Source organism: Leiobunum rupestre, chromosome 3 (assembly GCF_980474605.1).
Source record: "Leiobunum rupestre chromosome 3, qqLeiRupe1.1.hap1, whole genome shotgun sequence".
NCBI lineage: Eukaryota > Metazoa > Arthropoda > Arachnida > Opiliones > Sclerosomatidae > Leiobunum > Leiobunum rupestre.
This window is the reverse complement of record NC_143386.1, coordinates 76,016,112-76,033,404: the sequence shown is the minus strand read 5'-3', so window position 1 is coordinate 76,033,404 and position 17,293 is coordinate 76,016,112. Positions and strand designations below refer to the sequence as shown.

Sequence of the window (17,293 nt, the reverse complement as noted above, 5' to 3'; positions counted from 1 at the left end):
TGCTAAACCCTTCATCCTTGTCATACCCTGGTGGGTACTATGGAGTTCATTCAACATTTGATGTTGGAAAATTTGTGGTACGACCACTCTCGAGCCCCCCAGCAAAATTCCATCCACGGACGAAAGCTCCATTCGTTTCATCCAGTAAAAACGAAACCACGCACCGAGACTCTTCGGCTGTTTATTGGGCCAGCCATTCTAGACGTATTCAAGTATTCGTTTCAGTAATGGCTCCTTCTCTAATATGATCAGCTGTAACCAGATATACGCTATTATCCAGCGACTGCATCAACAATACCAATTCTTGGGGAACTGGTGGCTCATCTCGAACTGTGGAAAGTGGCAGGCGGCTCAAAACGTCGGCGTTGCTATTTTGAGCGCCTTTTCGATGCTTGATTGTGTACTGGAATGCGGAAAGCGTTAAAGCCCAACGGGTAATTCTGGAAGCTGCCGTTCGGGGTATCTCTTTCTTCTCAGATACCAGAGACACCAGAGGCTCAACGGTAATAGTTAGTGTAGGGAGCTGTTGGCTCGATCTCGTGGCATGCAAGGCTTGCCACCACCCTCCTACGCATTGTAACCCGGCCACCTGAATTAAGGGCTTCAAAAGTCGCATGATGACTTAGGCCTAAGGTGGTGCCTTGGGTATTAGCCTAGCTGATTATTATTATTATTATTATTAAAAGTGAATTTGCGTCCTAACAAATAATCTCTGTATTTGGTAACGCCAAACACAAGCGCAAGGGCTTCCTTTTCCAAGTGCGAATAATTTTTCTCAGCCGACGTTAATGTTCGCGACGCGAATGCGACTGGACGATCAGTTCCCGAAGGTTCAGGATGAGAAAGAACCACGCCTAGCCCATAAGGCGAAGCGTCACACGCTAATAGTAACTCTTTAGTTTGGTCAAAATGAACAAGAATGTTCGAATTTTTCAGCGTGTCCTTAGCGGTATTGAAAGCCTGTTGTTGCTGATTGGTCCATTCCCAAGGTGTATCCTTATGTAGTAAGGCATACATTGGCGCTAATAAGGTTGCCTGATCCGTTACGAATTTTCCGTAGTACGAAAATAGTCCTATAAACGAGCGAAGTTGTTCAACATTTGTAGGTGCTGGGGCCTTCATTATCGCCAACATTTTCGCTTCCAGAGGGTGTATACCCACTTTATCGATACGGTGCCCCAAAAGCTCAATAGAATCTTGAAAGAAACGACATTTATCCAAGCGTAGCTTCAAACCGGCCTCTTTCAGTCTGCGTAACATTTCATCTAAAGAAAGCAAGTGTTGCCTATCCGTTGCTCCTGTGATAGTGAGGTCGTCTTCAAAATTTGTGGCTCCGGGTATCCCTTGAATGAGCTCTTCAATAGCTCACTGAAAAATAGCTGGTGATGATGTGGTACCAAAAGGTAACCGGTTAACTTGAAATAATCCTTTGTGAGTATTTATCGCGGCTAGCTTCTTGGAACTATCATCTAATTCTAGTTGGTTAAAAGCGTCTTAGAGGTCGAGTTTTGTAAACTTTGTACCCCCCGCCAGTTTCTCAAAAATGTAATCTGACAAGTTCCGCTTCGATACCCTCTCGTAAAGCGTAAGGAACAGGTCTTGCCGAAAGAAATCGCGGTGTGGCGTTTTCCTTTAAATCTAATCTAGCTTAGAAATTCTTCATCAACCCTAATCCAGGTTCAAAAACCTGTGGATATTTGACGAAAAGGTCCTTTAGCTCTTTATCGATTTGCTCTTCAGATAAAAAGCCTTCCGCTACTTCATTAATATGTTCTCGATCCAATATTTTTAAACCCGAAAATATCCAACTACGTCCGCAAATATCTGGGCAGGCTCCTTGAGACATCAAAAGTTCTAGGGTTTCAGAACGGTTTTGGAATGTAACCAAAACTTCGCAGCTTCTAAATTCCCTATCGAGTGTCCAGTGAAAGACTCTAACCCTGGATTAACTTTAATTAGTCTTGCTTCATAGTTGCTAGAAATTTTATCCCAAGTACTTCGAGATATTAGGGTGTAAGCTGCACCTGTATCCAATTCTAGATCCAGCGGTTTGCCGTTAACTAGAAAATGTAGCAGTACCGGTTTCAGTGCTGGTTCCACGCCTCGCACATGAAACATTGAATACTCGTTATCCTGTGTACCAACTGTATTGACTATGCCCTTCGTCTGGTTCTGTTTATTCTTAGCTTTTAATTGTTCAGTGAAGCATTGCTTAGCCAAGTGTCCAGTCCTTTGACATTTCACATCTCGTACATTCCGTTGTCTTCTTAATTAGGTTCACTTTGAATCGAGTTTCGTTTCTTATATCGATTGTTTTTCTTGGTAGCATTGAACGTATTAGTTACCGTAGTTTTATTCACTTGCTGACTAGTATTACTCGCTCAATTAGCGGAGCGGAACGTTTCACTTCGTTAGTATACCTTGTCGCAGAATCCATTGCTGTAACTATTTTTAATACATCCTCGAATTGCGTTGTAGATGACGATTCCTCGAATAATCTTGCCTGTATGAGTTCATCGCCTACCCCGAGTACAAATTGATCACGGAGTTTCCGATCCAAAGCAGTTCCAAAATTACAGGTTGCTGCTAAACGTCGAAGATCCGCCACGAAAACAGGAAGCGTTTCCCTTTGTTGGCGATGACGACTACGGAATTTGAAACTTTCCAATATTTCCGAAGGAGTCGGACAAAAATGACCATTTAATTTGGCAACGAGAATCACGTATGTTTGAGCAGCATCATCTGCAGAGTTTGGTGCGAGTAAATCGTGCAAAAGATTGAATATTCGAGGTCCAACTGACGTTAAAAATATAGATTTTTTCTTCGAGTCATCTTGAATTCCGTTAGCGATAAAATTATGTGTTAACCTTGAGGAATACCTTTCGAACGTTTCCAATGTGTCGTCGAAACTCAACTACGTACCGTAGGTGGACATGGTGAAACCAAAATTTAGGCGTACCTCTGCTCGCTCCGCGTTGTTCGGGAAAACACAATGGGGCAACCGAAGCCTTGGCACGGAAACGTGTTCGACGGAAAGACCACCAAGAAAATAAAATATCTTGCAAAAACAGTCCGGAAAGGTTCGTAAACCAGCCGTCGCCAATTTATGTTCTGTCTTTCATTAAACACACTTTAATGATGAACATAATAGACTTTAGTAAAACATTTATTATACACTGGACTTAAGTGGCTTGCAGTTTTTTAATCCGCTGCTGGTGCCGGGCAGCCAGTTATTTTCCTGGATAATTACAAATACAAAAAGCTGCCACAGCAACGCCATCTATACAAGTATATAACATTACGCCACTGGGTATTGTCATACCACAAAGCAAACCGTGATAGGGTTGTGTTTGACCCACAAGAAGATAAACCATTATTAATATTAAAGTTAGAATGTTTTTATTTTCAAACTTGCCATAGAAAAAAATAAAAACTAATGAAAAAATTGGGGTAATTAAAGAAAAAGTTTTAGATTTTTTTTTAAAGTTATTTATTGAAACCAGTTAGATTACGTAATACATAATGAAATATGTAAAAAAAAATATAAAAAAGCTGCTACCTCATGGCCAAAACTTTTATTTATAAAAGTTTTGGCCATGAAGTAGCAACTTTTTTATAATTTGTTAACCTATTTCTTTAATTATGGCTAATAACTTTTAGGATGAAATGCACCAACTTAAAAGAGATCCATATTAAATTAAAAATAATTCGTTGTGAAAATTTTATAGTAAACAACTATATTTTAAATATTAAAAATATTACAATATTTTTGTTAAAAATTGTGATTAGTAAAAATAGAAGAATTACACATTGCGATTTGTTTCAAAGTTTAAAAGAAAACTTTTTTTAAGTAAAAGGCAGGCAAGTTAATTTAAGAGGGACAGTCAGAAGCGAACCTAGGCCTTTAACGAAAATTGAGGAGCTTTCGAGCTCGAGGATGTTGATAGAGCCTCGAGCTTGAAAGCTTGATTTTAGTCAACCTTAATAAAAGGGTTTTAACTTTAAAATAAATTGCCATGTGTAATTCTTCTAATTTAACTATCTAGAACAAGAGCGTCCGTTTCAATTTTCCATTCAAGTATGTTGCTGTTATCGTTGTCTTAATGATCAATAAATGGTTCGTTTGTGAATAAACATGAATCCCAGGGAAATACGGTTCGTACGCTGCCAGGTTTCAACATTATAACCCCATCTTGTACGTTTGTTTTGAAATCACATTGTAAGAAATCCAATGAACACACACAAGATGATTTGGTGAGAGTTTCCTCGGTTCTGTGAATGTTTTTTAACCAAATATTTCAATGGTCTTCGTTGATTGGTATAGAATGGCCCGTTAGGATTAATGTTTCATTCGCTTCCTTAGGAACTTCCACTCTATATGAGTGGTTTAAACAGAATGAACGATGCAATATTTCTTTCGTTTCTGCGTATGGGGGCGCTGCAGTCGTATTACGTCTATGGCGGTGTTTAACTTATAGGGCTCTATTATTTTCTTATAAATGCTATGATTACATTTTCAAGACGTTTTAAATAATTAATCTAACCATTTAACACTTTATTAATATAATAAAAATACGCATCTCTCATATCACTACTTGGAACCCTTATAAATGCTGCGCATCTAAATAGAGTATTAAAAAAATTCACTCTTTATGAGCGAGTAGACAATCCCCACAAATGGTCAATTGAAAAAACTATAAAAAAATGTTATTTTCAATAGAATAAAAAATATATATCGCGCCACCCACCATTTTGATAGCTTAACACTAACAAATAATGCAAACAGTTAATGTTTTACTCACCCAAATATCCATATTTATCATATGGTTGATGGACATTATTGACGTGGATTTTGGTGGACCACTGACAATTAAATCGTCCGTTGTTCCAACGATAGCAGTGTGGTGAAATTTCCTCTCGAACATTTTGTTCCCGATATCAATTGGCACTAAAAGCAAGTCTATTGCCTGTGATTGGAAAAGATAAGGCTGTTAAAATTAACGCCAAAAAAGCCAGTCACTAATGATTGTTAAGAATTATTAAACGTTGTAAAAAAAATTAAAACCATGGAGGCCGAAGTTCATGAAGTTCTGCGTTGAATTTGCAAGGGGAAACTGAAGAACTCACAGAAAAACCCCTTTAAAGGGATCCCTCACTCGCAACAGGGGAAGGCATAGGGGGCACCAAAAAATGGTTTTGAAGCACACTGCAAGTCTGGATTTTATGTTACCCCTCTGCCTCCCCCTGTTGTGAGTGATGGATCCCTTTAAAGGGGTTTTTCTGCGAATTCTTCAGTTTCCCCTTTCCATAAAAGTTTATTTAGGTTAACGGTAATAGTTAGTCGATGGAGCTGTTGGCGTTGGCTCGGGTGGCTTGAACAGCTTGCCACCACCCTCATACGCATTGTAACACGGCCACCTGTTTAAAGATGACTTGGGGGGCCTTATTATTAGTTAATTATAGTTCAATTAGAACGGAGCATATCAAAAGCATGTTTGGCGAAACGAGGCTCAAGTTCTAAAAATGCATCCTATTTTAACGATCTAAGGGAAAATTTAATAACGACCCCTATTTTAACAGATGGAAACCAATAGATAAAAAACCGTTTCACATTAAAATAAAATGCAAAACTTTTTATATCCATCTGCTTCCTTCTCTTAAAATAAGTTTTGTAATTGAGTTATAAAATTGCATAGTAAATATATGAGAGGTGGCTAATCAAATTAATTTGGATTGTGATTGCGGCTGACCACTTCTGTTTCTTTTGTTTCGGCGTGAAATTAAGAAGTCGCTGATAAAATGTTTAGAGTATTGAAGTAGATCTTACTTGTTATATTTTATTTTATTTTATATTATTATAATTTTTATTTCGTTTTGGCTTGCTTATTATTATTGAGTTTCGATAATTCGTGCCTTGGGGAAGAGTGCATTTATATTTAATATTTAGATCGACAATACTAAAAACCAATTATTATATAAAATATATAATCTTAAATAAAATTTATATATCTTAAATATATTTGGAAAATGTGTATATTTTTCTTTTAAGGTAAATATTTTTCTATAAAAACGAATATGATTCATCAAGAGCCCTTTCTAATAAAGGTCAATTAAAGATTAATTTAGTCACAAAATAACAAGTATTGTACTGAAATAGACAAATTGTATCTCTATTACATGAATGTGGTTTATATGTTATCTTTTTACCAGGTTTCATCTTAAAAATATTGTTAAAAATGTTTAGATGACAATTTTCAGTGCTATGTTCTTTTTGACTCTGGCAATTTTCTTGTTATTCATAAATCCTCTAGTGAACATTTCATATAATTAAAACCAGTGTTCTTTAAAAGTGCCATGAGATGACGCTTTGGACGCTACAATTTACGTATGACGCAATGCCTTAAAATTAGTTCATCTTCAAAATTCTCATTTGCATAATTGTAGCTTAATGAACGACTGATATAAATGTGGGTCGTTTATCATCTCCCAAAAATATCTTATGCGTGTTAATTACCAAAACCACGCTTTCTGTTTATTAGAAATGTGGTTTAAGTATTGAAGGTTTTAATTTAAAACGTCAGTTTATCAAGACTATAAAGTTAGGTTTTCTGTAACGACAAATGATTACACTTATAATCGGGAAAATCATCAGTAGTTTATCTCATAACCATACTTACGATTTTTTCTGAATACTCTAAAATTTTCAATAAACATTTAAACAGATCTGTCTAAGATATTACCAATAGCTATTAATTTCAGTTCTAATAATAGGAGTTTATTTTACCGGAATTTTAAATGCAGTACCTTCAAATTTGATTTTTTTATCTCAATTGTTTTTCATTTTATTTTAATATTGCACAAGACTCAGGGTCCAATAAGTGTATTAACTTTGTGTTTCCTGTACAATCAACGCATTTTTTTAAATAAAACTATAACTAATACGTTAGTTGATTATCACAAAAAAAGGTAACCGTCCAAAAGATATTCAATTAAGCAACAGATTTGTAAATTGTTAAACAAATAATTCTTTACCTTTGAAAAATCATCTTCTCCTGTAAATTTTGTTATATCTTCTACTGATAACATGACGTACGATGTGCTAGAAGAAAACTGACAATCATTTTCATTCTTTGATTGAAAAGTTTTTATACGATGTACTTAATATTCATTGACTCTTCTATGTATTTCTTGAAATTCTTGAAAATGTCTCCCGATTTAATATCTAATGCTTGCTGGAAATATAAATTTATATTAATAACGGAATATATACTGAAAACAATTGACAGGGTGTTTTTTTTAGGAAAGCGATGTTTTTCAAAACTGTTATCGTAAGAATATTAATTTTTTTTATGTTTTGTGAATGTAGCCGTAGATCGCTGTTAAGTGAAACCATCAATTTCTAAATTTGGATTTATAATTTTCAAAAGCGAACTTTTCAAATATTTTTCACTTCTTAATAGATGTTAAATGATAAGCTTCTGAATTTTAATATTTTTTGATTTTTTAAGATAGTTTAAAACAGTATATCTTGAATGATATTTAATTTTTTTCCACATTGGTTGTCAAAGGATCTGGTCACCAAACACTAAATCACTCATTTCCGGGGTTACTTCTCGGCAAGAATTTAAAATTTGCTAACGAAGTTTTTTCAAGTTTTAACTGTGGTGGCGTAAAGGTCAGCGGAGTAAGATCTATATCTGAAGCATTGTTGAGGGAACTCATTGTGTAGAAAGTTGTTAACGTGTCTTTTTATATAAGATTGAAAAGCCTCTTGTTCAAACCAAAGCTCTGAACTTTCAGGTATCTTAAACGAAACAAACTCAAACATTTAATCATACTAACTGTACTTAATGATAGTTTGGAAATCCACAGGGGGGGTTTGTCCATTGGAAGGTGATTTCTTTGTCAACTGAAAGGTCCGTCTTGAAATAAAACTTTCGTATGTGAACCACACGTTGCGGATAAATTAAGTATCGTTGTCCGTAGCTTTCAGCAGTCAGTATCAGAAATCGATATCTATATCTATTGAGCCTTCATGAAGCGTGGAATGGTTGTAGTGTTAACGTTATAATTTACCCAAAACCAGTTGGCCAGCCAAAATATACCTCCCCTCATTTGTTCCTGTGATATTTTTTATTTTCAATCAAGAGGCACGAAAGGCAATGGCTCAGTGGTTGACAATACATCTGATCAAATTTTGTCCCGGGTTCAATACCTCGGCAAGACAGTATTTTTTATTAATAAAATTGATTGATTTCAATTTAATTTATATATATTAAAATATTATAGAATAAATTGACTTTAAAACGGACTTTTGCCAAGGTGTTTTTCTAAATATCGTTGTAGAGTAATATGTGTCTGTGGTTCTGTTGTAGAACATTCGCCTGTCAAGCAGGGGTGCCCAGGTTACAAATCCCGATCGCCGGATTAGTTTTTAATCAATAAACAAGCCACAACTTTTGAATTGATAAGAAAACGTAAACCGTGCGCATTTGGTGGAAACCGTGCCATTTGGATGTTAAGACGTACAACGTAACTCTTAACGCTTGGTCCGTCCCAAAAATTAATAATTATTAGCAGACGGAGAGTAGAAATTCGAAAACCCCAACATACGCCTTAATCCACATACAAACCACACTTACAAACACTGTAATATACGTCACCACACAATACAAACCCTATAACATACTACAAACATCACCAACACAATACAATTTCACAAATTGCACGTACACACATACTTTACCCAATGGACGAAGGAACGGTTTTGTGAAAACAAGTTTTCCCCAATTTCAAAAACTGCGAACGCGTTTTTTATAATTCGCCCCGATACTGCGAACGCGTTTCCACAGCCAGACAGACAGACAGACAGTGATTGTTAATTTTCTCCTAGGGAACATAAGTTCCTCGGAGAGGTAAAAATTACTTTTATTCAAATTCGCACTTGGTGCGGCGGAACTTCCTCGGTGTTATGCAGCAAGTACCGTTTTCTCTAAGTGAAAATCACGCTGAACCAAACCTAGATTGTACCTCTGTAGGTAGCAGATCTCTTGCTTAACCCTATTTATGTACGGTCTTTAATTCACATGTCGTCATTTTAAAATCTTGATCATTGTCCCCAGATTTCTATCACTCCTTCTCATAAGATATTGGTTTTGTTAGCCAGGTCAATTTGTATTTCAAATAAACAATTGTACAACTTATGAACTTATCATTCAACACCTATTTGAAAGCGGTATATTTAGAAAAACCATCTCCTAAAAGCATATTTTTTCATTTTGAAATAATTTATGTAAAATAATTATATTAGTGCCTCCTTAAAAATGCGCATTATCAGAAGGATTAAGTTTTTCCCAGTAAAAACGTGCAATCAAAAAGAACTTTAGATTTTTTCATTTCCTCTACTTTTTAGAATAATCGATTATTCAATGATGCTCTATATCTTCCTAATTGACAAATTAGATCTAGTTCATAGCGAGAAAAGCTATATGGATCTTTGAAACATTAATAAACAGTTTCCAATTGAATTGTTAATGAACTATAAAATATCAACATTTCAGCAAATAAAGTTTTTACAGAATATTAGCTTAACCCTCTTTTTTTTTCAGTGTTTCTTTTAGAATAAAATTATTGCCAGTTCTTTTGTTATGATGCCTTTAGTTATTGTAATGGCGATTTTTGTTATATACTCGCTTTAAGCTGTTTTCCGTTAAAAGCTTACAATGTTTCAATCGTTTTGTATAGTCACTACGCGATAATTGTAGATCAATTCATTAATTTGTCTAATCATTATATAACATTATATTGTTAAATGAAAACGTGACCCTTTAACAGAATAATGTGAAAGTCATTAAGCCAATATTTTACAAAATGAAGATGATAATAATAATTTACACGAGATTTTACTTAACTTCATCGTGTTATATTAACTATTATTTTATGTAACATCTACTTTGGCTATACTTAATGTTTAAAAGCACTGTTCTTGGGAAATAAAAGTAATAACAATAATACTCACTTGGATAACTCCAACTCTTAGAGCCATTTTAAAGTTTGTTTGACCAACGTCACGGATTTCTACAAAGAATTTGAATATCTAAATTACATCTCTTCTGAAAATCTCAAATAATGTGATATTACTTACGATTATTATATCGTGATATGATATGATACTGTTTTTTTATTGCTGTTAAGTAACGTTTTAAATATGCTTATTAACGGTTTCTGGATAGATAAAATCGAGTGGTCGGACATTCCCAAAAAAACGTACGGGATTTCGAAATCTCTGTGATTTCGCGATTTCGTCAAAGATTTCGCGAGTTCGTCAGATTTCACGATTTCGTCACAGATTTCGTGATTTCGACAGAGATTTCGCGATTTCGTCAGAGATTTCGCGACTTCGTCTAAGATTTCGCGATTTAATAAGATTTTGCGATTTCGTCGGAGATTTCTTGAGAAGTGTACGGGATTTTGTACAAATGTCCCACCCCTCGGATAAAATAAACGTTCAACATACGCTAGTGTTGAAATTTCACTAGGTCTTGTAAATTTTAAAAAGCTATGGTTGAACTACAGCTCTAACAATAGTGTTGGGATGGGAATATTTTCCAATCCAAAACCTGGTTTGGATAATTTAATATTTGTTTAAGTTTATTTTCAGTAATTTTAAAATAACATAATTAGTCATTAGTTATTTTATATTTAATGGAAAAACTTAACTTTAGGACAGACCTTACAGTTATATTGCGCACTTATGTTATATACAATGAGGTAGAATAAATAGAGATCCACACAAATCTGGGATTCCCGGGACACGTTTTATTTTAGTAAGAGAATTAGGCTTAAGTTTCAACTTTATCCAATCGTGTGGCGCCATCTGTTCCTATAAGCAGACACTTTTGCGAAGTATATTAAGGTTTAGTTTTCCAATAACACGATAGATGACGCCAACACGATTTGATTAAGTTCATTTACTAGGCCTAACTCTCCAACTCAACAAATACTGTCCCGCGAAACGGTAGGTCCTGGAAGGCAGATTTGTATCTCTATTTATTCTACCTCATTGGTTATATATTGTTTCCAATAGAACTTTCCTAATACTTCCGATTCCTTGCAATTACTTTAGATTAGCTGATTGGGATGAGCTTCTGAAATTATGTGGTGAATTTTCAATACCCAAAATCAAAGTAATATTTTTTTGGACTTAGCGGTGGAAATAACTAAGCTATTCTGTATTCTATACAAAGATTAAAATTTTATAACAATAACTTTATTAATTAGTTATAATCTCAAGCCACTCGCCTGGCTGGCTGGCTCATTATTCCCGTTTGTTTCATAAACACTTGATACTGATATCATTTTTTGCTTTAAGGATATTTCTTCCTTTATTTTCATTCTTTCTTTCAAATTCTTCCGAATAAACAGCATAATACCTTTACTTATAAGCTAATCATTAGTTGGTATTGGTACTCAAGAACCATTATCCGCGTTTTTAAGCAAGGTCTGATAAATCGATTGGTTTCTTATACGTATATTTTTGTACGATATTTCAAGCATTACACTTCGCTTGGTCTAGATATAAATTATTGGTTTATTTAGGCTCCTGTTTTATAACCTTAAATCGATTATGATTACAAATTAAATAGCATGTTTCGCACAGGGAATAAACAAAGAATGCATTATATATCAAATTATTGTCGTGTTGAAATTGTAACCAGTCAACAGATATTGCGTGTGTAATTCTTACTATCAAACAAACACCTGCTGGGAGCTGAAAAAAATTATATAAAGGACCCCGCACAGCGCCTATGGAAAAATGTCCTTCTACCAATTTTGCTGAAATTTGGGTATGTTGTACTTCCGACTATGGTGAACAAAAGTCTTGCCAGGCACAACTTCCAAAAACCAAAATCTTGGCCGCTAGGGCCCGGCACAGATCGGCGATTTACAGTTGTAATATGTTTAAAATCCTATTTCTTCTACGACGTATTCCCACTATACCCAGCTTTTTATGAGTTTTTGACAGGTTGATAAAGGTCGTCGTTTACATCGTTTTCCCACATCCAACTTTTGTATTTTTTTAATAAGGCTGATAAAGATCAGAATTTACATCGTATTTAAACTACGCCCGTCTCACCTTCTACTTCGTATTATAATTATACCCAACATTTTGCTAAGTTCAGCAATACAGTTTGCGGATCCTTTTAAGTGGCGATTCCCTTTCATTTGAAAATATGCATAAATAGTAAAATGCCATTGTCCGCGGCGGCCTCTATCATTGTTCTTTTTTAGAGTACTATTTTAAAGAAATTGGAAGTAGCACAGAAAAAACTTCATTTAAAAATTAAGCCCTCTCACAGATTTCGCTGCTTAGAGTGTGAGACGCGCGTGTGACCTTTTATAAGGACGGGATTTATGCGCGATGTTTCCCGAATGATTGGTAACATTTGTGCTTCTGTCTGGTTTGTTTTCACGAAGACGATCTAACTTTTTCTGAGTGCAGTTATAGCATGGAAATAAAAGTAAAAGTGGGATTATAGAGTAACAAAAATACCATTACGTCGCATAAGATAATTTTTGGTTCGTATATAGCGATTAATCGAACTAGATTAAATCTTCTAAAACTCGAGGTGATACTCGTAAACTACCAGTAGATTATATTTTGACAACTTTAAAGGGAATTTTACGTACAAGGCGATCTTTATGGACAACCCCAAGAATTCCTTAGAAAATCCAAGAGGTTTGCGTGCTTTTTTTTATTATTCAAGGAAGAAAGGGCTGATTCAGTCTGAGAAGACCGCGAGCCCGGCGAAACACCATCTGATTAATCAGGGCGAGATATGTGTAACGGCCACGCCAACGGGGGGATACGTGGGGACTGGGGTGGGGACACCCGTGGCGGAAGTATTCCGACCACCCGTTGGGGAATTGGTAGTCGTCCTCACACGACCATCCACAAACTCTGCCTCCCGGACGCCTGGGAAGGTTTGGGTGCTTACAGCGCCATATATATCTAACGCCAAAGCGCGGTGGTGACGAAAATTGGAACCCTTATGCAGCAACAAAAAATGGCTAATATCCCTTTAAAATGATCCGCAACTTAAATTGCAGGAAAATGATAAAAGTGGGGTTGAGTGGGAATACGAAGTGAGCGACGATCTTAAAAAATGCTAGAGAAACATCTTTATCAAACCGATATATTCAATCACTACGACCGAGTTTACGGGTGCATTAACCGAATTTGTTTACAAGATAACTCGTAGTGTTTTATTTGAATAAAATAGGGCACGCGAATAAAAAACATTATTAAAAATATTAAGTAAATAGCTTAGATTAATAAATTTTTTAATCATCAATAATTATTAAGTTTGTTAATAATTAAATTACAAGGTTTAGAGGCAATATTGAACTTTTTTAGTTTTTTAAAAATTTCCTATTTTTTTCAGAGATTTCCCCATTGCAATTTAAAGGGACATATTTTTTTATTTTATTATCTCTTTCCGGGAGTAGGGTAGAACTCGTTAAATTTTCTTTTTTTTAATTTATTGAAAATATTGTCAACGGTAATACAGATATACTCTTAAAACAAGGCATCTATGAGATTCCTTGTAATAATTGCAATAAAACATGTATAGGCCAAACAAAAAGATCACTAAAAACTCATATTAGTGAACTCAAAGGCCATATTAATGGGGAAAATCAGCCGTTGCCGATCATGTTAAAAATACAGAGCATGCTATAATTTTTTTAGAATCTAAAATTACTGCTGAACATAATTTTTACAAGAACAGAGACAGTCGTGAATCTATTGAAATTTACAAACGTAGTAATAACGTCATAAATTTTTCCGATGGAACTTTGTCCCGAATATCTATAAAAAATTAAAAGATAAACATGTTTAAAGACTATATTTTTTTCCCTTATTTATTTGTATATATTTATTTCTTTTTTCTTTTTTATTTATTGTATATATTAATTGTGAGATTAAAATAATTAAAAACCACAGTTGTACAATTAAAAGGTTTTATTACAAAAAAACACAGCTACGGCCGTTTCGACGCTAACACCAACGTCTTCGTCGTCAGGGTAACGATATCTCATTTTTCGTTTTAATTGTATATTAGCCTGACGACGACGCTCGTGTTGGCGTCGAAACGGCCGTAGCTGTGTTTTTTTGTAATAAAACCTTTTAATTGTACAACTGTGGTTTTTAATTATTTTAATCTTTTACTTATGTGCAAGAACTGTCCTTTTATCAGTTTAGTATATTCATTGTATTCATAAAAATTTGTTCTTTCCGCTCCTTGACAAAGGCACAATAATATGCCGAAACTGGTCGGCTTTTATTTTTTAAAGTTTTACTTGCGCAATAATTTCGTTGTTCTTATTTATTTTATTTTTAATTATCACGCGCAAGGTGTTTCATGTTCCTTTCTATGATTTGCATTAACCTCTATACGTATTCTCCTTCTGTTTTATTCCTAAATCTCGATGCAGCCATTGAGTTGGGAATAATACTATCTAGAGCCCCAGTTCAAATTTTCCCCATAGGCTTTAACACAGGATTAGTGAAGATAGGAACGAAAATCATGGGACGGTGATCAACTATGACAAAAGCCACCTATGAGCGAAAAATGCAACTATTTAAATGGAAAATTCTTCGATGGCCCCTGCCGCCACCTATTAGCGACTTTGTGAACTATTATTATTTTAACTTTTGAATTGAAGAGGGAAAGCGACGCGTTTTTAAGAAAAAAATTTAAAACGCGTTTTTTAAAATTAAAGTCATGTATATCTGAAAACTCTTTATTAACACAATAAAGGTTTCTTTTTTAAGTTCTTTACTATTATGTAATAGATTTTGAGTGAAATTTTAAGCATAATGGGTAGGAAATGCGCAGTTTCGTCTTGCGAAAATAATGGAAGAAACAAAAACGTTCCTTGGCATAAGTAGGAGCAGCACTAAAATTCCAAAAAAATAGAAGACATTTTTATTCTAAATTATTCAAAATTACAATAATGTTTCCAGGTAAAGTGAATCCTTTGTTTCAAAAATGGCCCAAAGCCATAGGAAGATCAGACTGGGTTCCTAACGCAACAGATGCAGTTTGCGGTGATCATTTTACATAGGAAGACTTCAGGAAAAACACCTTTTAAAATGCTTACAAACACCGCAACACCTTCACTTTTGTTAAATACAAATTTTAGAGCTGGCATGGTAGTATTTAAGAATAAAATAAATTTTTAGAAAATAACTTTTTACAGAAATCGTACAGTAGACGGAACTGTCCAGTTAACGAAGTTTTGGAAAGCTCATCTACAGAGGAAGTGCAAAGCACAACTATAGAGGATGCAAAAAGTTTAAATTTTGTGGATTTGGATGATGATGGAGCGATGACGCTACCGAAACTAGTCGGGTTTTAATAATGTTTTAAATAAAATTTAACAAAATTTTCTTGTGCACTTTTTGAAACATCGTTGTCCTTTGATTTAACCAGTATCTCTGTGCAAGTCGCCAATCAAACACTTAACATATAATAATACATTACGGGAATTTGCAGTTACCCTTCACTTTTACAGCCCTAAAGCTTAACGTCATCTAAGGCGATTCTTCACCTTACCACATCCTAACTCACTAAGAAATTGGGCAACCAAAGTTAATGGAGACCCTGGATTTACCAAGCAAAGTTTAGATTTTTTAACTAAAGAAGTTCAAAAGTCATCTTACCCCATTCTAACGTCACTTATGATAGATGAAATGTCTGTCCGCAGGGAAGTACGATGGAATGGAAAGTTGTTTTGATGGGTACATCAATTATGGTATGAGCCTAGAGACATCTCTTGACAACGACACCATAGCAACTTCTGCCTTGGGTGTTTGGTTGTTGCCATTAATGGCAGTTCGATAATTCCAATTGGTTACTTTTTTGTTCACGGAACACCAGCCTGGTTGTTGGACAAGCTGTTTCGGGAAGCTTTTCATCACATAAAAGCCACTGGTGCTGAATGTGTTGCGTTGGTACTTACAATATTGCAATGGCCCAGCGACTAGGAGTGGTTATGACATCCAAAGGAATAATATCAGTTTTTCCTAACCTTGGTAAAGTTCATAATTATTAAAAGTTGAAATTTGAAATTAAAATTTATAAATTTAGAAAACCCAGAGAAAAAAGTGGTATTCATTTTGGATATATATCATATGTTCCAACTTTTAAGAAAATATTTTTCCAGCAAGGTTTGGCACAAGTAACAATAGCTTTAAAAGCGGAAAGTCATTGGTTGTTTTTTGTGAATCTGTGGCAGGATAGATATGACCAGTTTGCTCAATCGTTCCCCGACCAAATAATATCAAAATATGGTTCGTCACACTAATGAATATTCTATTAGTTGGGGCTCAAAAATATTTTCTTGGCAATTGCCAATTCTTAAGCAGTTAAGATAAGCGTCGATTCGTTTTTGACGGTTTAGTAGTGAATTGAGTTTTGCTGCAGCATAGGACTCTTATGATTGCGAGGAGAGTGATTTATATTATTCGCTTGTCCAGTGGAGGAAGAACACACGCCGTTAGTTTTATTCGTGAGAAAGTTAAATGGTCCTGTACAATGTATATGTAGTTTTCCCCACTTAAATTTATTAGTTTTACTACATATTATTTTTAGTCCTTATTGTTAAGTTTTACACCAGTACTATTTTAATAATTAGTTTGGCAATTCTTAACTGATTTTCAATGTGAAAACAGAATTGGTTTCTGCATGAAACACGTTTAATGAGCTTAATCGTCTGAAAAAAAAACAATTCTTTTCGTGATGTCATTTTGGTGGTGTTTTACTATTTCCGATATTTCTTTGGCTATATGGAAGTTGCAGCCACAATTTTAATTCAATCTTATTTTCGTTGGCAAATCTTTTCCCAAAAAGGCCTAGTCATCCCTCTCTCTTAAACAAAATAAAAATGGCGGCGAATTGAAAACGGCAGGAAACTTTTGACCGGGACTGTACATTAAAATTTTCCAACGTTGTTTGTGCAGGTTTTCTTATTTGTCAGCTTTATAAATGAATATTCGATTGCATCTTATGAATCTTTTGAAGAAAGTTGATATTAATTAATTTGATGTTCCTGAAGTTGCAAGACCTAGAGTTGTAGGTGTGTTGCCTTATCGGTTTGCAACTTTAGAATGTTCGGATGATTCTGATAGTGAAAATGGAAAACTTACCCCAGGTTTAGGGTAACAACCACACGCTGCTCAAGGAAGACAAGGAGACACTGACTGGAAGTAATTCACATGTACTTCAAA

General features: G+C 34.8%; 1 protein-coding gene across 1 annotated transcript; it reads right to left on the bottom strand.

Annotated features, from left to right (window-relative positions):
- Nucleotides 1-208: 208 nt before the first annotated feature.
- Nucleotides 209-10,045, bottom strand: LOC149954619 (uncharacterized). The gene is made up of 8 exons (XM_090169991.1): nucleotides 10,019-10,045; nucleotides 7,033-7,128; nucleotides 4,803-4,967; nucleotides 2,421-2,914; nucleotides 1,998-2,230; nucleotides 1,398-1,475; nucleotides 736-1,343; nucleotides 209-403 (listed from the first exon to the last, which is right to left on the bottom strand). Exons 1-8 carry the CDS (start codon nucleotides 10,043-10,045, stop codon nucleotides 209-211), a joined length of 1,896 nt encoding a protein of 631 aa, XP_090026117.1.
- Nucleotides 10,046-17,293: the final 7,248 nt, after the last annotated feature.

What these genes read in the sequence shown, in the direction of transcription:
- LOC149954619 (XM_090169991.1), bottom strand. Translation starts at nt 10,045, where the DNA reads ATGGCTCTAAGAGTTGGAGTTATCCAA. An exon ending in GAGAAGATGATTTTTCAAAG is followed by an intron (nt 4,968 to 7,032) that starts GTAAAGAATTAT and finishes TTCCAATCACAG; the next exon opens with GCAATAGACTTGCTTTTAGT. An exon ending in TGATAAATATGGATATTTGG is followed by an intron (nt 2,915 to 4,802) that starts GTGAGTAAAACA and finishes TACGGTACGTAG; the next exon opens with TTGAGTTTCGACGACACATT.